The sequence below is a fragment of the Dendronephthya gigantea genome, unplaced genomic scaffold, assembly GCF_004324835.1.
Source record: "Dendronephthya gigantea isolate DGI-Jeju-01 unplaced genomic scaffold, DenGig_1.0 000066F, whole genome shotgun sequence".
In the NCBI taxonomy this organism is placed as follows: Eukaryota; Metazoa; Cnidaria; class Anthozoa; order Malacalcyonacea; family Nephtheidae; genus Dendronephthya; species Dendronephthya gigantea.
Genome location: NW_021163076.1, coordinates 144,670 through 162,098, shown reverse-complemented (window position 1 = coordinate 162,098; position 17,429 = coordinate 144,670). Strand labels below are relative to the sequence as shown.

General features: G+C 41.8%; 2 protein-coding genes across 2 annotated transcripts; one reads left to right on the top strand and one right to left on the bottom strand.

Moving 5' to 3' along the window:
* Positions 1 to 8,576: 8,576 nt before the first annotated feature.
* On the top strand, positions 8,577 to 10,304 carry LOC114530778. Its single transcript, XM_028552399.1, has one exon. The coding sequence runs from the start codon at positions 8,577 to 8,579 to the stop codon at positions 10,302 to 10,304; it is 1,728 nt and encodes a 575-aa protein (XP_028408200.1).
* A 361-nt stretch (positions 10,305 to 10,665) lies between these two features.
* LOC114530777 lies at positions 10,666 to 15,942 on the bottom strand. Its single transcript, XM_028552398.1, has one exon. The coding sequence runs from the start codon at positions 15,940 to 15,942 to the stop codon at positions 10,666 to 10,668; it is 5,277 nt and encodes a 1,758-aa protein (XP_028408199.1).
* Positions 15,943 to 17,429: the final 1,487 nt, after the last annotated feature.

Below are 17,429 nucleotides of genomic sequence, written 5' to 3'. Positions count from 1 at the left end.
ACGAATTCACAAAAGTCTCAAAGAAGATAATAAAGGGATCAATTGATCCAACATTGGTTCCTACAAAGACTTGCGTGGCTAAGGTGATAAGATTTTGTGGTAAGTGTATGTATAAAATCATATAATTTAAAACACAGAGCGTTTTATTTTTGTATTTTAGTTTGATTGAGTTTGCGCAAAATACCGTTTAGGGCTTTGGCCTTTGTGTCATGCGTTTTAGTCTTTAAATTCCTTTCTTGTGTATACAGTAGCTATCTTTAGATATGCCTGATCTTTATAAGATTATGAATTAGCCTAAGCCACGAGATCAATCAAGCTCTGCGACCCAGTGTATGACTACAAGCTGATCAAGAAGAGATGCAAAATCGTATATTTTTCTGATAGCTTCTTATATTATTCTAGGGTTTTACATGCGATCAAATTTCTTCTTATATTATTTTGTTTTTCTATAACTTTATAAAAGGAGAAAAATTTTTAAATCAGTAAATATTTAGGCATAAACTAACCCATCAAGTATTAGATTTATGACAACTGCTTGAAATGGGTTAATGACTGAAGCTAAGCCATTAATGTTAATTTATTTTAATATTTTTTATGTATTGCAATAGATGACTATGAAAAAATTCGTGAGATTCGTGCAAGATATGTTGACACTGGTTTAGTGGATACTCCCAAACATGGAAGAGGACTGTGAACTTCCAAAAAAAATGGTAGATATGCTGTTGATGATGATGAGGAGTCAGAGCTAAAAGAGAAGGTACTATCTGAGTTGATGAAACCTTTAGAAAATATTTTCATCAAACTTGGTATGAATATTTATTTCAATGCATTTTAGGTATTAATTATGTTGTGACAACTGTGTGACAACTCAAAGTTGCTGAACATTTCACTTGAGGAAGCCACTGTGTTGATGTCTTCGCCATTCGTGTGACGTCAAATGTGAGATACGACTATTTATCACACTAAAAAAAGTCGTATCACACGTTATGACGTCACACATTGGATATGACGATTTCACACATGGCTATTAGCCAATCACAGACTGTGAATTCTTTTAAATAAATAATAAATCCCATTATCACACTTACTTTTCTAATAGGAAAGCGAGGTTTCCTGATACTGGAAAAAATTGCTTCTTTTGAGTGGCTAGTCTATATTCTTTAAAATGTAGTCACGAGGCTAAAACTTGTTTACATTATTACATATTCCGCTGGAAAGAACAGCGAGCCTGCAAAACAGCCGATGGTGGTAATCATTCTCATTTTGAATACTTTATATAATTATAATGAACAAATTATTTTAATGATGAAGATTAATTGGTACTATTATATTTTTAAAACAACATTTTTTTGCTAAAATTAGTCTTGACCTTATTTTCTGGACTTCTTTGCAATCTTTTCTCAGCATTTTTTTTAATTTCTGCAAGGTAAGATCCCATGTCCATTTTGTGAAAATTCCCTAAATGACGACGGAGGTGTATCACTTGTTTCCCACAACCTGATACTTGGCATATCTCCATTTGCCTACCACTTGACAAAAGAACTTTATTGTCATTCATGCCTCGTGTTATGCCTTTATGGCGAGCGGAAAGATGATTGTCAAGTCACTTTAAGAATTTGCCTAATTGTGGACAACCAGGTATACAGCATACCCCAGCCTTTCCCTAACAAAATAAAATGTATTGTATGTTACATAATTGCTATTGTAGCACACTTAGAAAATGGAATAGCACAAAACGTCAGTTCCTATACATGGTTTAGTTCCTATGGATATTTTCTTGGACTATTATACAATTATGAGTGCAGGAGATGTAAGGTAGAGTATAGAGAAGAAAAAGCACTGAGTAAATTTTTCTACTTTATTTTGCTACTTTATTTTGCTCTAATGTTAATTTTTCTATTTGCAGCCACAAGTTCTAAGCTTCTTCTACCATAATACACAACCATGATACCTGTTGGAAATGGTAAGTAATACTGGTCAAAAATACTTTCTGAATATAGATTTTATATTATTATTGCAATTATATTAATGAAAAGCACATATTATAGTACTTCTGAAGAAAAATACATTAAGATATCATCGGACTATGTCATCTTATAATGCCTAGCAAACTGCTCTCGGGGGGAGGTATAAGTGGATTGCTAAACAACCTTTGCATGACCAATTTACTGTGTGGTATACTGCCTCACTTAAATAGGTATACACCAAGCATCTACAACAACAACAACAACAACAACAACAACAACAACAACAACAACAAATTTCATAACATAAACTTGCCCTGGGTAAGCATTGGTATATCACTGAAGGTTTTGAAATTATAAATGGATATAAAAATTTAGTGCAACTGTACCAGCACCTAAAATAACTGAAATATTTTGAGCCCTCTTAAATAAGTATTAATAGGTCTCAGTAATATTAAACGCAGGATATGAAAAATATACATACAAACGAGTTCTCGATGTTTCGAGCTTGTCTTTTGTCAAACGTCAAAAATGTCAAGCTCAGGTCAGGTTGTTGTGAAATTGATTTGTTTGTGCTTTAATATGAAGACCCGAGACCGATGCGAACCTCGTATTTTCGCTGTTATGAAAATGAACATCTTGGTATACGCACCTTAGTTGGAAAATTACCATGATATCGTCTCATCCTTACTCTACATTTATAAAGTCATTTGACTCTATATCAAACTTCTAGCTATCAAACAAGAGAATTCAGAAAACAAACAATACGAGATGACTAGTCTACAAATGAACATTGACTTTGCATACGTCGAACCTTCCCGCAATTCTGCATTTTGCCCATTAAACCACCATACATCCCAAAACGGCTAAAAGAGGTGGCTGTGCAATGCAAAATTTATATGAAGCCATTACAAAAGGATCTGGTTGAAGATTCCCATTTGAGTAGCACTATAATTGTAAGTTCATTATATAAATGCACAGATAATTATGATATGTTAATTGATTAAGATAAATCATTGTAGTACATATATTTCAACAATTGCATCTTAGGATGATTTTGAAGAGCATTCCATTGATGAGCCATTAATTAAATGTATCATTTGCAATGTTGATGTTGAAATGAGTGCACTTCAGCAGCATCACCAAGATGTTCATGACAATCAGCTTATAGTATAATTCAACGAACTAAACGACGAAAAAATTTAGCACACTTTGAAATCACAAAGGTGATTTCAGAAAAAAAATTATTGAAAAGGGAAAAAAATATACATAAACAGAAAGGGGGTATTGGACCCTTGGCAATGATGGCTCCAATGTTGGCAATGCCTCTTCTTTCTTCATTAATGGGGAAGTAATGACGTTTAACGCGATCTGTTTTGTTAGCAAGTGTTTGATGACCGATGACATTGATAATTTAGTTATATATGGTAGTTTAAAAACATTCGGTAGTTCTCAGCCCCTCTAGCAGTGTCGGGAAGGGAATTCTATAGTTTTACTGCCTGGTATCTCCAGGATTTCAGTCCATAAGTAGTTGTATTCACCTTTGGAATTTGAAGAATGTGTTTTCCTCTCAGTGAGTATTTGCTTTGCCTTCGGTTTAGTACTTCCTTTAAGCTCTCTGGATGGTTGCTATGATTTAATGACCAAATTTTCCCTATGTGTTTCTCAAATTTGAGCTTATTATCCATAGTGACCCCAAGAAGTTCCATTTCCTCGCAGTTGGGGATAGTTGTATTTTCACAGCGGAATTCAAGATTTTGACTTTTGGTTTTCCCATTACAATTGCTTGGTACTTGGAAAGATTTCTTTGCATTCTGTTTTCTTTATACCAGTGGTCGACTTTGGCTAAATCAGATTAATAATTTCTTCCACTTTTGCAGGATCTTTATTTGCATAAGAGATCTGTGTGTCACTGCATAGGCTGATAATTTGCCCTGTGTGAAAGCATATGCAAGGTCATTCATGAAGATGTTAAAAAGCAGTGGCCTAAGGATAGAGCCTTGAGGTATTCCTGCGAAAATGTTCTCCCATGAAGAATAGTTGTTTCCGAGCTTGACTCTTTGACGTCGGTTTGAGAGATAGTCCGCAATTAATGTTGTTGTCTTTTGGTCAGCTCCATATTGCTGTTTGATTTAACCCAGCCAATGACATCACAACAGGTTATGTGACCCATAGATAATTTTTTACGGATTTCATCAAAGATTGCGAAAGAAGTGATAAATTGTTTAGCTGCAAATAACTCCTGAGCAAAAGAGTTCAGTAAAAAAATAATTTCATATCCAATGTTAACTGACCCAACTTTGTTGTAAATAAGGAATAAAAATTTTCGTTGCCTATGTCCTTTAAGGTGTATAGTTGGGATCTTGTCCTTGAACTCTGACAAGACATTTCACTAGTCAGGTCCATTTTAAACCTAACTTTAACTCTTCAAAGTTTTAAACTGTTATTACTGCCAAAACAGCTAACTGTCATTGTTAAGGACTTATGACACTCCCCTTGTTGTGTTAGCTTATCTTTAGACACAGTGCCAGCGTCGCATCTAATGTATGTCTTTGTACGTTGATCGGCCCCGGGGGCTATAACGCAAGGCACAGACTACGTATGATTAATAATAGTTTTAGTTTGTGTGAGATAGTCACAGAAGTAACACCTGTATCGTTAGTTGGTGCGTACTTAGTAAAATTTGTTGTTAAAGTGGTGAAAGGACTAGTTCAGCGCTGTGGGCAAAACGGGACTGATATGTAAGTGACATTTCATGAAACTTTGTTGGTTTAGTTCTAAATTATGGTTTTGTTAATACGCTCTGTTTGCATGTTCACCTTATGTTTAATTATAGTCGCATGCATTTATGGTGTCCTGTGTGCAGCGTACTGCTGTTTTCTTTTAGATTGCATGTATTCTTGAAAGATAGATATTTGTTTTATAATGCAAGCTATAGTTATTTAAGTTTTCCTATATGTTGTATTTCAGTTTACGATTACAAATCAATATAACCTCCACGTCTCGAGTGTAATTCGTTGGTTATAACGTCAAATCACCGTTAGCGGTCACATAAGGCTTTCTCTGTGGTTTTAGTCAATTTCGTGATCCGTAAAGTAGTCCCAATTTGAACTCGGTGTTTCGATTTTACTTCGTGAATTTCGGCGAAGTAACAGTAAAATATCATCAAACATTTAATTCCCAACGGTTGTGGACTAGTCAAGCTCGATTTCATTGAACAATGACATTCATTTGCTGAGCATTGATAACTGTGGTTTGTAAAGCACTGTATTGAATCAATGAGCATTTATAGCGCAAACAGCGCGCCAGCGCACCTTGAACGTCGCGAAAACGAAGACCAGATTGCCCGCGCACATAACTCGCCAAAATCACCGAAAAGTCTAACAGACTAAACGAGAGCGAAAACCAACTGCAAAATGGAAAAATTATCAATTCGAACTAAAAGAGGTGAACAGGATTTCTTCCTACAAAAAATTAAAGAGAAAAATCGATCAAATTCATGACATGTTGCGAGATATTTCAAATCCGGACGTAGAAGAATTTGAAAGGGAACGAGATAATTTAGATCTCCTTAGAGATGACTTTGACATAGCAAATCATGAATACAATTCGCAGCTAAATTCAAAGGAAGATATAGAAGCTTCTTCTAGCTGGTTTGACGTTCGAGATCGCGAGTACATCGAATGTCGAATGAGAATTTGTGAGCGAATCCATGTCCTCGAAAGGAAATCCAATAGAGCGCGATCCGTACAATCAAGTTTAAGATCTGGGCGCGGCAAATCAATTTCCTCTAAGGCAAGTTCATCATCGAAACATTCCTTATCTCTTGCTCGCGTAGATGCGGCCACCAAGGCAGCCAAATTAGAAGCGGAATTGCAATGTCTTGACCAGGAAAGAACGATAAGACGTTTACAATTAGAAAAGGAAATTGCTATCGCGAACGCTCAAGAAAATGCAATTAAAAGAATTATCAATGAGGAGAATAGTGTTAACGGAGAAATCAAAGGTGTAAAGACAGAGATAAAAACTGGCAATAGCGTTAAATGCGCAGATTTAGTCTTAGATCCGAATTCAGCCTCGTTTACCCCGAAGGCACCCTCGTGTTCACCCAATATCCCCTCTCAGCCTGTGACGCAACAAATTTCAGCCGAATGTACCTTTAATTCAGCATTCCAAGAGATAGTTGACTTGCAAGCAAAACAGACTGAACTAAATTCTTGTCTTATTGATCAGCAAAACGCTATTAATCTTCCCGTTAAAGAGCCACCTACGTTTTCTGGTGACCCCTTTGAATTCCCCGCATTCTCCACAGCCTTCGATTGTATTATCTCGGAAAGAGTTTCGTCTGACCGTGATCGTTTGTACTTCTTGGAAAAATACACAAAAGGCAAAGCAAATGAGATTGTCAAAGGCTTTTTAGCGGTGGCTTCAGAAAACTCGTACAAAGAAGCTCGTAAACTTTTAGAAGATAGATTTGGAAATCCCTTGCATGTAGCAGAATCTTACAAGTCTCGTTTACGAAATTGGCCACAGATTAATGACACTGATAATAAAGGCTTGCAAGACTTCTCTGATTTCCTAGTACGTTGCGAAGAAGCTGCAAAATCTGTCAAATGCATTGGCGAACTTGATTCTGCGCATACGATACGTCAACTTTGTGCAAAATTGCCTTCGTTTTGTGCTGTGAAATGGTGCCGGAAAGCCCGTGAGATTAGAGAGAAGTCTTCCAGCACTATCAACGCGACCTTTTGTGACTTCGTAAAGTTTGTGAAAAGAGAGTCGGAGCTTGCCAATGACCCAGTTTTCTCGCTAAACGCAATTAAGACGGAAAGAAAGCGTGGCTTCAAGTTGAACGAGAGAGAAAATGGAAAGAAGCCAGCTCTCCCTAAAAGAGGTCATGGTTCATTTGCTACGTCTGGCGCAGAACAAACAGAACAAAACGGGCAGAAGACGTTACGTTGTTCATTATGCGAAGGTTCTCACAGCCTCATGAAGTGTCGAAAGTTCATCAATAAACCTGTCGAAGGTCGTAGTGAGTTCATAAGAAGCAATGGACTTTGCTTCAGATGTTTCGCGAAGGGTCATTTATCGAACCGCTGTCCCAACATTGCTGCGTGCAGCGAATGCGGAAAGCGACATCACACTCTGCTACATGGAGCAAAACCAAAGACAAAGAAAGATTCGCCTTCGAAATTTGATGAAACGAAGAGTAGTAATAAACCTGAAGATAAAGAAAAGGAGGAAGTTCTTACTAGTAAGGATAATGCAAACGTCAGTGCTACACACACCAATACGAACAGTTGTTACTATACTACCAATTCTAAAATCGTCCCAGTCATCTTGTCTCACAAGGATAACCCCGAAAAGGAAGTCAACGTCTATGCTCTTCTGGACGATGCAAGTGACACTACGTTTATAACGAACAGTGTTCAACAAAGGCTCGGTGTTTCTGGGGTTGACACAAAGTTGAATTTGAGCACCATGCTTGGCCGTGAAGAAATCTCTGCGTGTAAAGTCGAAGGTTTGGTTGTACGACGGCCAGATAAGCGTGCGCATGTGGATCTACCGAGAGTCTACGCCAGAGATAACATACCCTGTAGACGGGACCAAATTCCTACGCCAGAAGTCGCAGACAAGTGGCCGCATTTACGGAAAATTAAGGATAAAATACCTCCGTGTCAAGCTGACCTTCAAATTGGTCTTCTGATTGGGTGCAACTGCCCGAAAGCAATCAAGCCAAAGGAAGTGATCTCAGGCAAGGGAGAAGAACCATACGCTGTAAGAACGCTCCTTGGATGGTGTATAGTCGGACCTGTCGCCTCTGCCTCTGAATCAACCGACAATGTCGATATTGGCCCCTCCACTTGCAACTGTATAGCTACTCGTGAAGTCCTTCCTGAAGCTCGTTTGGGACCGACGTTCGCCCTGAATACCTCGACGAAAGAGGAAATCAACCCATCGGTCGTGAAGCAACTCTTTGAACTCGACTTTTCGGAGAAACATTCATCAAACCTAAGCCTATCGAGAGACGACAGAAAATTCCTTGAGATTGTCGGGCAAGGTATTCATCAACTTGATAACAATCACTACGAACTGCCATTGCCCTTGAAGGATGGAAATATCAACCTTCCAAATAACAGAGATGTGGCCGTGAGGCGGATGAATCACCTCAAAAGAAAGTTTGAGCGAGATGCCAACACAAAGTACCGAGAAGATTACGTTGCCTTCATGGGGAAAGTTATTGAGAATGGATTTGCAGAAAGGGTGATTGAAGATTGAAATCATAGCGAACGAGAAAATACGAAGGGGAAAATTTGGTATATTCCTCATCATGGTGTATACCATCCGAAGAAACCTCAAAAAATTCGTGTCGTGTTCGACTGCGCAGCACAGTACCAAAACGAATCGCTGAACAAGCATCTGCTGCAAGGTCCCGATCTTACCAATAATCTTACAGGAGTATTGTGTCGGTTTCGCCAAGATCCAGTTGCCTTCATGTGTGATATAGAAGGGATGTTCCACCAGGTCAAGGTCAACGAAGAACATCGCGATCTTCTGCGATTTCTTTGGTGGGAAAACGGCGATACTGCCAAAGAACCAGATGAGTTTAGAATGACGGTGCACTTGTTTGGTGCAGCATCATCACCTAGCTGCGCAAATTTCGCCTTGAAAACGACCGCGAACGATAACGAGAAGGCACTTGGAAGCGCAGCAGCTGATTTTCTTCGAAAGGATTTCTATGTTGATGATGGTCTAAAGTCCGTGCAATCGGTGGACGAAGCGGTGAACCTGATCAAGAACACCAAGGAGATGTGCAGTCGTGGAGGATTCAACCTTCACAAGTTTGTGTCCAATAACAAGGACGTTGTTCGAAGTATACCGGAATGTTACAGAGCAGATGCGGTGAATGAAATAGATCTCGATTTGGACTCTCTGCCAATCGAACGAGCGCTAGGTATCCAGTGGTGCGCAGAGTCGGACAGCTTCCAATTTCCAATCGTGCTTGAGGCGAAACCGTGCACAAGAAGAGGTATACTGTCAACTGTCAGTTCAATATTCGACCCAATTAGATTCGTCGACCCCCTTCTGCTTGAGGGAAAGTCAATTCTTCAAGCACTATGTCGCCAAAGCATTGGTTGGGATGACGCTGTGCCGGACGAAGCAAAGTCGAGATGGGAAGAATGGAAGTTAGATTTGGTTAGAATGAAAGGTTTTTCCATACCGAGATGCTATAAACCTCTTGATTTTGGTCGCGTAGTCAGGACTGAGCTTCATCATTTTTCAGACGCCAGCGTGGTAGGTTATGGTCAATGCAGCTATCTACGATTTATTGATGAATGTGATCTTATTCATTGCGCCTTCGTGATGGGGAAGTCGAGAGTAGCCCCGTTGAAATCGGTAACCATTCCACGATTGGAGTTAACGGCCGCGGTCTGTTCTGTCAGAGTTAGCGTCCAGTTGCGTCATGAATTGGATTTGGAAATCGACCAGGAAATCTTCTGGACAGACAGCAAAGTGGTGCTCGGCTACATTGCAAATGAAACTCGGCGTTTTCATATCTTCGTCGCCAACAGAGTGCAAGAAATTCAAGATCATACCTCAGTCGATCAGTGGAGATATGTGGAGTCGAAATCAAATCCAGCGGATGAAGCATCTCGCGGAGTGAAAGCTAAGGAAATTTCAGAATCCAAGTGGCTTTCTGGACCATCGTTCTTGTGGAAACCAGAAGAACAATGGCCATCCAACAACCAGGAGAATCAGCACATTCGCGAGCTGAGCTCATCTGATCCGGAAGTCAAGAAAGCCGTCGTTTGCTCTACCTCGAGAGTGGATTCTGATGAAAATTCGACTGGTTCTCTTATCGAAGATCGACTGTTGTACTTCTCTGATTGGTATCGAGGAAAGCGAGCAATAGCCTTATGTCTCCGCTATGTGAGAAAACTTCGCGCACGAGTTCAAAGAAAGAAATCGGAGGCATTGACGTTACCTGAACTCACTGTCAGCGAATTGAGCGCTGCAGAAAAATTGATCATTCGTTCGGCACAAGCTACTGCGTTTTCTGAAGTCTTAACTGCGTTGAAGAAAGATACAGCTGCTAATCGGGACGTTAACGTCAATGCTAAGAAGGGTACCAACACACTACGCAAACTCGACCCGTACCTCGACGAAGAAGGGATCCTGCGTGTCGGAGGGCGTTTACGACGCGCGAACCTATCGGAGAAAATTAAACATCCAATCATCTTACCCCGCAAAGGTCACGTGATGTTGGGAATGCCGTTAGAGGCTATGTTGAACCAACACAATCACAATTATAGTTTAACTTTTAATAATAAAGAGTAAAGTAAAGACGCCAATTCACTTTCCCTATCGCAATCCCTTATTGATACTCTCCAGTTGAACGTCACTTCCAATCTGTTTTCAATCATCCCAATTCCTTACTTATCATTGTTCCTCATGCAGTGTTAATTATCCCTATGGCATTTGCATGCATTATGCTAATTATCATATATCCGCACAATTTCCAACACACTCCCCCTATTCGATTTTCGAAGAAGCGAATATGAAAAGTTGTGCTTCGTTCAGTATTCACCGTCCCAATAATTATTAACTTGATTTGATTCTAATTTTAACGTAACTGTTCGAAATATATGTTTAAAACTAAAGCTCTAAGTTCTATACTGTCTTTCGTGTAAGACCAGATCTACTGATCTTCGTTTGCCACAGTATCTTGGATTCGCAATTCTGCAGCCACAGCGGCATCTCGCTTTGGTCTGAATACTTCAGCTTCGGGGCGTAGGATCGGTCCCTTCTTTTCCGGTTTGAATATGTCACAACTTAGTTCTAAAGGGTAGAGATGTTGCACGGCACGTTCCAGGTGACCTTTACCCGCCCTCAACTTCGCCACGCGTACGACACCGTCTCGGATTAGGTTTTCGACTATCCCAAGTTTCCATTTGTTCCGATCTCGTTCGTCTGATTTGATAATGACTACTTCACCGACCTTCAACGTGAATTGCTTGTTGTTATGTCTCAAGTTGTGTCTTTCTCGCAGCCCTTTTAGGTATTCATCGGTCCATCGTCGCCATAACTTGTCCTTGCATTTCTCCAGACGTTTAGCTGTTTTTCGCAAATCCCTTTCCTCTACTTCATGGTAGTCTTGCGTTGGGATATTGTTTGGTCTATTGTGCATCAGGGTGTTTGGCGTTAACAGCGGCAATTGAATGTCGTCTTCTACGTAGCTGAGAGGTCTGTTATTCAAGGATACTTGGATGTCAAGAAGATGGTCTTGCAATGCATTCCACGTAAGCAAGGTGCCTCCTCCAGTCTTATATAGCGCTTGTTTGACCAGGCCAATGATTCTCTCGTACTGACCGCCCCACCATGGGGCTCTACTGGTGTTGAACTGCCACCTGATCTCAAACTTGGAGAGCCAGTCATGTAGGCGTTCATCTTTCATGATATTCCTCAGCCATTTCGCTGCCGCCGCGAACGTCTTGGCGTTGTCGGAATAAATTCTCTGGGGACGTCCTCGTCTTGCTACTAACCTCTTCAAACTTCGCACGAATTCGCTTGTTTCTTGATTTGGAAGAAGCTCCAAATATGTGGCTCGAGTGAGGCTGCAAGCATACAGGATAATGTATGCCTTCCCTTCGCGTTTGCTCTTCTTAAGGTACTTTATCGGACCTGCGTAGTCTACGCCGACCACTTGGAACGCTGTGTTCCCTTCGGTCCTATCCCTTGGGAGGTTTCCGATTGGTGGGTTTGCCACTGCGATGGCACGGAATCTCTTGCACGTATGACAACTCTTTGTCACTCGTTTGACGATGTTTCGCAATCGAGGGGTCCAGTATTTTTCACGAAATTTCGCCATTGTCATCCCCACTCCCCCGTGACAGCTAAGCTTGTGGGCATGTTCTACGATCTTTTCAGTCAAGAGCTCGTTGTCTGGTAGGTAGATAGGGAAATGACCTTGGATTCTTCCTTGACACTCGTACACTCCTGCTTCGTTCTGCTGAAGATTCAGTTGCTCTCGATCTTCTTCAAATTTAGCGGTTCCTTCGTTACGCGCCTGGATCTTCTTCACCCAGAACTTGACTTGTTCGCTGGTTTCTTCTGTTGTCAAAGGACCGGTGTTCTTGTTCTCACGACCGTCTTTCGCGTTGTCCATGAATCGTTTTGCTGTTGCTGTAATTCGTATCGTTTTCCAAAACTCGAATTTCTTAAGAAGCTGATCTAATTCATCTTGCACTGGTACCGTCAGTGAGAACAATTCCTTGACTGCTTTCGTTTCAGCTTGCGTTTCTGTTGTTTCTTGCGTTTTGATGTTCAGAGGCCAGTTGTCTTCGTCGTTCAACCAGTCAGGGCCGTTCCACCACAGCTTGTCTAATTTGCTTACGTCACTTCCTCGGCTGGCAAGGTCCGCTGGGTTGTCGCGTGATGTTACGTGTCGCCATTGAATATAGTCTCGCTCCTGGATTTTCTTTACTCGATTTCCCACGAATTGTTTTAACTCTCCATTTCCCCTGATCCAATGTAAGGCCACGGTACTATCTAACCATCCGAATACCTGGCTCACCGGAAATCCTTCCAATGCTTCTCGGACGTTGTCAACGAGGTTGGTTGCCATGTGTGCTGATACAAGCTCCAAGCGGGGTATTGTAAGGTTTTTCTTGGCTAACCGCGACTTTGCAGCAACGAGACCTTGGGTTGTGCCACTAGCTTGTCGGACCACGGCTATCACCGTTGCTCCCACTCCTTGAATACTCGCATCACCGAATGTGTGCAACCTGATATCCTCAATTGGCTCCTGGAACTTCGCTAGACTCCTTGGCGCGGCTACGTTCTCTGGTAGGCTTTTCTCCCACGCCGTCCATCTAGCTTCTAACTCACAAGGCAGTTTGGCGTCCCAGGGGACCTTCGAGTCGCAACAGTCGCGGTAGAGGAACTTCCCTTGCAGAGTAATGGGCGAAATCAACCCGAGGGGATCATAAACTTTCGCGATCTTCCCGAGGACTCCTCGCTTCGTCGGACTTGCTGGGTCAGCAGGAAACTCGATTTTGATTTCATCTTTGTCTTTATTCCATGCGAGACCAAGTATTGCTGATTGACCTGGCTTTGTGCTGAATTGTTGTTTGGCAAATGTTTCGTCTCCTTGCAATTGGGACGACTCTAGCGACTTTGATGATCCTTCCGGATTTGTGGGCTTCGTCTCTTCGCTTTCGAGCTCTGCTATGTTGGAGTGCCATTTATATAATTTGAACGTAGCATCCCGAAAGATGTCAATGGCGTTCTCCTTTAGTCGCTTCACTTTCTCTACAGAATCACCACCGCTGACCAAATCATCAACGTACATACTCTTCTTGATTTCTGTCACGACTTCCGGATGATGTTGCTGATAATTTGTTAGATGTTGTTGAATAACGCCCCCAAGGAGGAAAGGCGAGGGCGACAACCCGAACAACGCTCTGGTGAATCGAAATGTCACTACCTCTCTCGACTTTAAATCTTTAAACCAATGAAAACGCATTGCATCACGATGTTCTTTTCGGATGCGTACTTGGAGGAATGCTTGTTTAAGATCGCCAGTTAGGCCAACGGGGTGGAATCGTCCGCGAACTAACACTTGCCAGAGATCGTTTTGTAGAGGGGGTCCTGTTTGGAGACATTCGTTCAAGAAAGGCGCTTTCTCGTTTTCACGTGCCGAGGCGTCGTAAACGATTCTCATTTTGGTGGTTTCTGCCGATTCTTTAATGACTGCTTTATGTGGTAAATAAAACTCTTTACCGACTGCCTCCGGTTCTGCTACCTCTACGATACCTTCCTGCGCTTGCTCCATGATGATTTTATCATACTTCTCCAAAATATCTTGCTTCTCTAGCTTTTTCACTAAATTGTCTAGTCGCTTTAGGCTGCCTGTCTTGTTACTAGGTAACGGGGGGTGGTTTCCCTTCCACGGCAGGTCGGTCTCGTACCAACCCTCGCCACTGCGCGACAATTGTTCCTTAAATTCGTTATAAACATCATGTTGATCGCCCGTAGCTGAATCTTCGAGACCTAGAACATCTAGCCTACAAAGTTTTTCATATTCCTCACGATGTACTTGAGTTGAAAACATGTTGTTCAGATCAATCTCTTTGCCGGGGGACATAATCGTCCAGCCAAACTTAGTGAGCTCTGCAACCGGCTCACCGGGAGAACCAACCCTTGGTTTTGTGGCGGTTTTAATTTTTGAATAGTCCCCAGTCCCTAGAATTAAATGGACGGGCAGCCGCTCCTTTTGATCATTATCGTGCATATTTATGCCTTGCAGGTGGGAATGATTAGCAATAATGTCCGCATATCTCGGATTGTCTAAAGTTAATAGTTCATTCCTTTCAACACGTGTCACTTCTGTTTTAATGTTGAATTTATTGTTTGTTTCGTTTACCGTGAGATCATAAATTTTTACGTTCCTTGTCGCTATGCCAAACATCATTTCAACGCGCCAAATTTCTTGCTTTTTAACTTTGGCTTTGATCGTGTCTAAAAGCGCTGACGAAGCGTATGAACTGCCCGCCCCTGTATCGATTAAAGCGCAACATTTTACACCATTCACATCAACGATCACAGCAGGATAAACGACTGGCTTATTAGCATCGGTTGCGGTATTAAGCAATCTGTCGCGCTTCGGCTCAGGTGGGGGTGGCGATTCACTTGGGGCGTCACAAATTGAGGTGTGATGCCGGCGCTTACATTTTGTGCAACCTGCTCGACTACGACATTCGCCCGCACGGTGGTCTACTCCGGTGCAGTTGAAACATAGACGTTTTTCGCTTAGGCACTTCTTACGTTCCGCTGACGTAATTAATTTTGTACAATTGACAGACGCATGACTTGTCTCATTACAATACGCGCACCGTCTCTGTTTTGTGTCACGCTGATGCGCCTGGTATGCATTTGTTCTGCCAAAACTCGCGTGCTTATCTGGCTTATCGCTTTTATCACTAATTCTGACAGGATTCCTCTCCGTCCATTTCCGAAGCGCGTCTGCCAACTGCACGAAATCCCACTGGCGCCAATTATCGTCTGTTCTTACTAAATCGTTTCTGATTCCTTCTAGTTTGCATAAGCATAGTCGCGCATAACCATTAACTTCCTTTAGCTTACCCAGCGTTTCTAAAGATTGCACGTTGAACGAAAGCTTACTATAAAAATCATGGATCTTACCGGTGTTTGTTCCCTGGATAGTTGGCAAATTCATTATATTTTCTACGTACGCGTTCACAATTTCACTTATTTCACCATACTTTGTCTTCAAGATATTCTTCGCGTGTTCGTAGCCTTCTGTTGAGAACGGTAGCCCATCGATATGAGACTTTACTTTTGGATCCACAAGCTCTTTTAAATAGGAGAATTTTGTAACAGGTGCCACGTCAGCCTTGTCAACCTCGGCTTCGAATTGGTTCCAAAACCGCAACCAATCTACCGGCGTTCCGTTGAACTTCGTTATTATAAGCTTTGGTAACTTCGCGTTCTTACCCTGCAATTTCCCTTGTTCGTTGCGCAACTTTTCCATCTTCATCTCGTGCTGTGTTTGCTGTTCCAATTTTGCTTTGTCGTATTCTAACTGTTCCTTGAATAAGTCATGCCGTTCCTTTGCTGCTATTTCTTGTTCACGCGATTTCGCCTTTTTGTTGTCTTCCCGTTTCCACTCCTGCGTAGTTTCCAAAATGCCCGCTATTTCGTTGTCCCATGATTCGAGCTCCTGTTCTATATTTTTTGTCCACGATTGAATTTCGTCCTCATTGTCGTCCTTCTGAATTCTTATCTCTTGTACTTGCACTTTAAGTTCGTAAATTTCATCCGCCGCTTTCCTCATCGTATTCCTTTGACGTTCGATGCTCGCTACGTTCCGATTTTCTATAGCCCTCTTTATTGTATCACTTGTACTTAAGATCACTTTACGTTTCGTGTCGATTCGCTTTACTAACTCTTCCATTTCTCACAAGATCCCGTCGGAGGTGCCACTTGTGTTGGGAATGCCGTTAGAGGCTATGTTGAACCAACACAATCACAATTATAGTTTAACTTTTAATAATAAAGAGTAAAGTAAAGACGCCAATTCACTTTCCCTATCGCAATCCCTTATTGATACTCTCCAGTTGAACGTCACTTCCAATCTGTTTTCAATCATCCCAATTCCTTACTTATCATTGTTCCTCATGCAGTGTTAATTATCCCTATGACATTTGCATGCATTATGCTAATTATCATATATCCGCACAATTTCCAACAGTGACAACCCTAATAGTACGATACTTTCATGAACGAGTGAAACACCAGGGAAAGGGATTGACATTAAACGAAGTTCGATCAAGTGGGTTCTGGATCATCGGTGGTTCGTCTGCAATTTCGCATCTAATTTCTACCTGTGTCACATGCAAGCGGCTTCGTGGAAGAGTAATCGAACAAAAAATGTCGGACCTCCCGGAGGATCGTACGGAAAGCTGTCCACCATTTACCTACTGCGCGGTTGACTATTTCGGTCCGTTTATCGTGAAGGAAGGACGAAAGGAACTCAAACGATACGGAGTTCTTTTTACGTGCATGGGCTCTCGAGCAGTTCACCTCGAAACGGCAGCTTCCCTTGATACTGATTCATTTATCAATGCTCTTAGACGGTTCATAAGCAGACTGGGCCCTATTCGCCAGCTCAGAAGCGATCAAGGCTCAAATTTTGTCGATGCTCGCAGAGAGCTCATGGAAGCTCTAGCTGCGATGGATCACCAAAGAATAAAGTTGAAGCTGTTAGAAGAAAGCTGTGATTGGTTTACGTTCAAGATGAACGTACCATCAGCAAGTCATATGGGTGGAGTGTGGGAACGTCAAATACGAACTGTTCGGGCGGTTCTCTCTTCTCTGCTGCACAACAACGGAATCCAGTTGGACGATGAGTCGCTAAGGACTTTAATGTGTGAAGTTGAAGCTATAGTTAACTGTCGACCGTTAACAGTAGACCAACTAGCAGATTCGGACTCACCAGAACCATTGACACCGAACCATCTTCTCACGATGAAGTCGAAAGTCATCCTACCACCTCCAGGTATATTTGAATCCCCGGATTTGTACAGCAGAAAACGGTGGAGACGTGTGCAACATTTGGCGAACCTTTTCTGGACGCGCTAGAGAAAGGAATTCCTTCTAAGTTTGCAACATCGGCAGAAATGGACGGAGACTCGTCAAAATCTACGTGTCGGTGATATCGTCCTTATGAAAGAAAAGGACGTACCAAGAAACAAATGGGAACTAGCTCGTGTCGCAGCAGTCTATCCAAGTGATGACGCAAGGGTTCGAAAGGTTCAAGTTGCCGTCGCAGATCGAAGTATTGGCGAGGATGGTAAAAGAAGAACACCACTACGCCTTCTAGACCGACCAGTGCAGAAATTGATCTTCCTGATGTCAAATACACTACAGCCCGGTAGTATA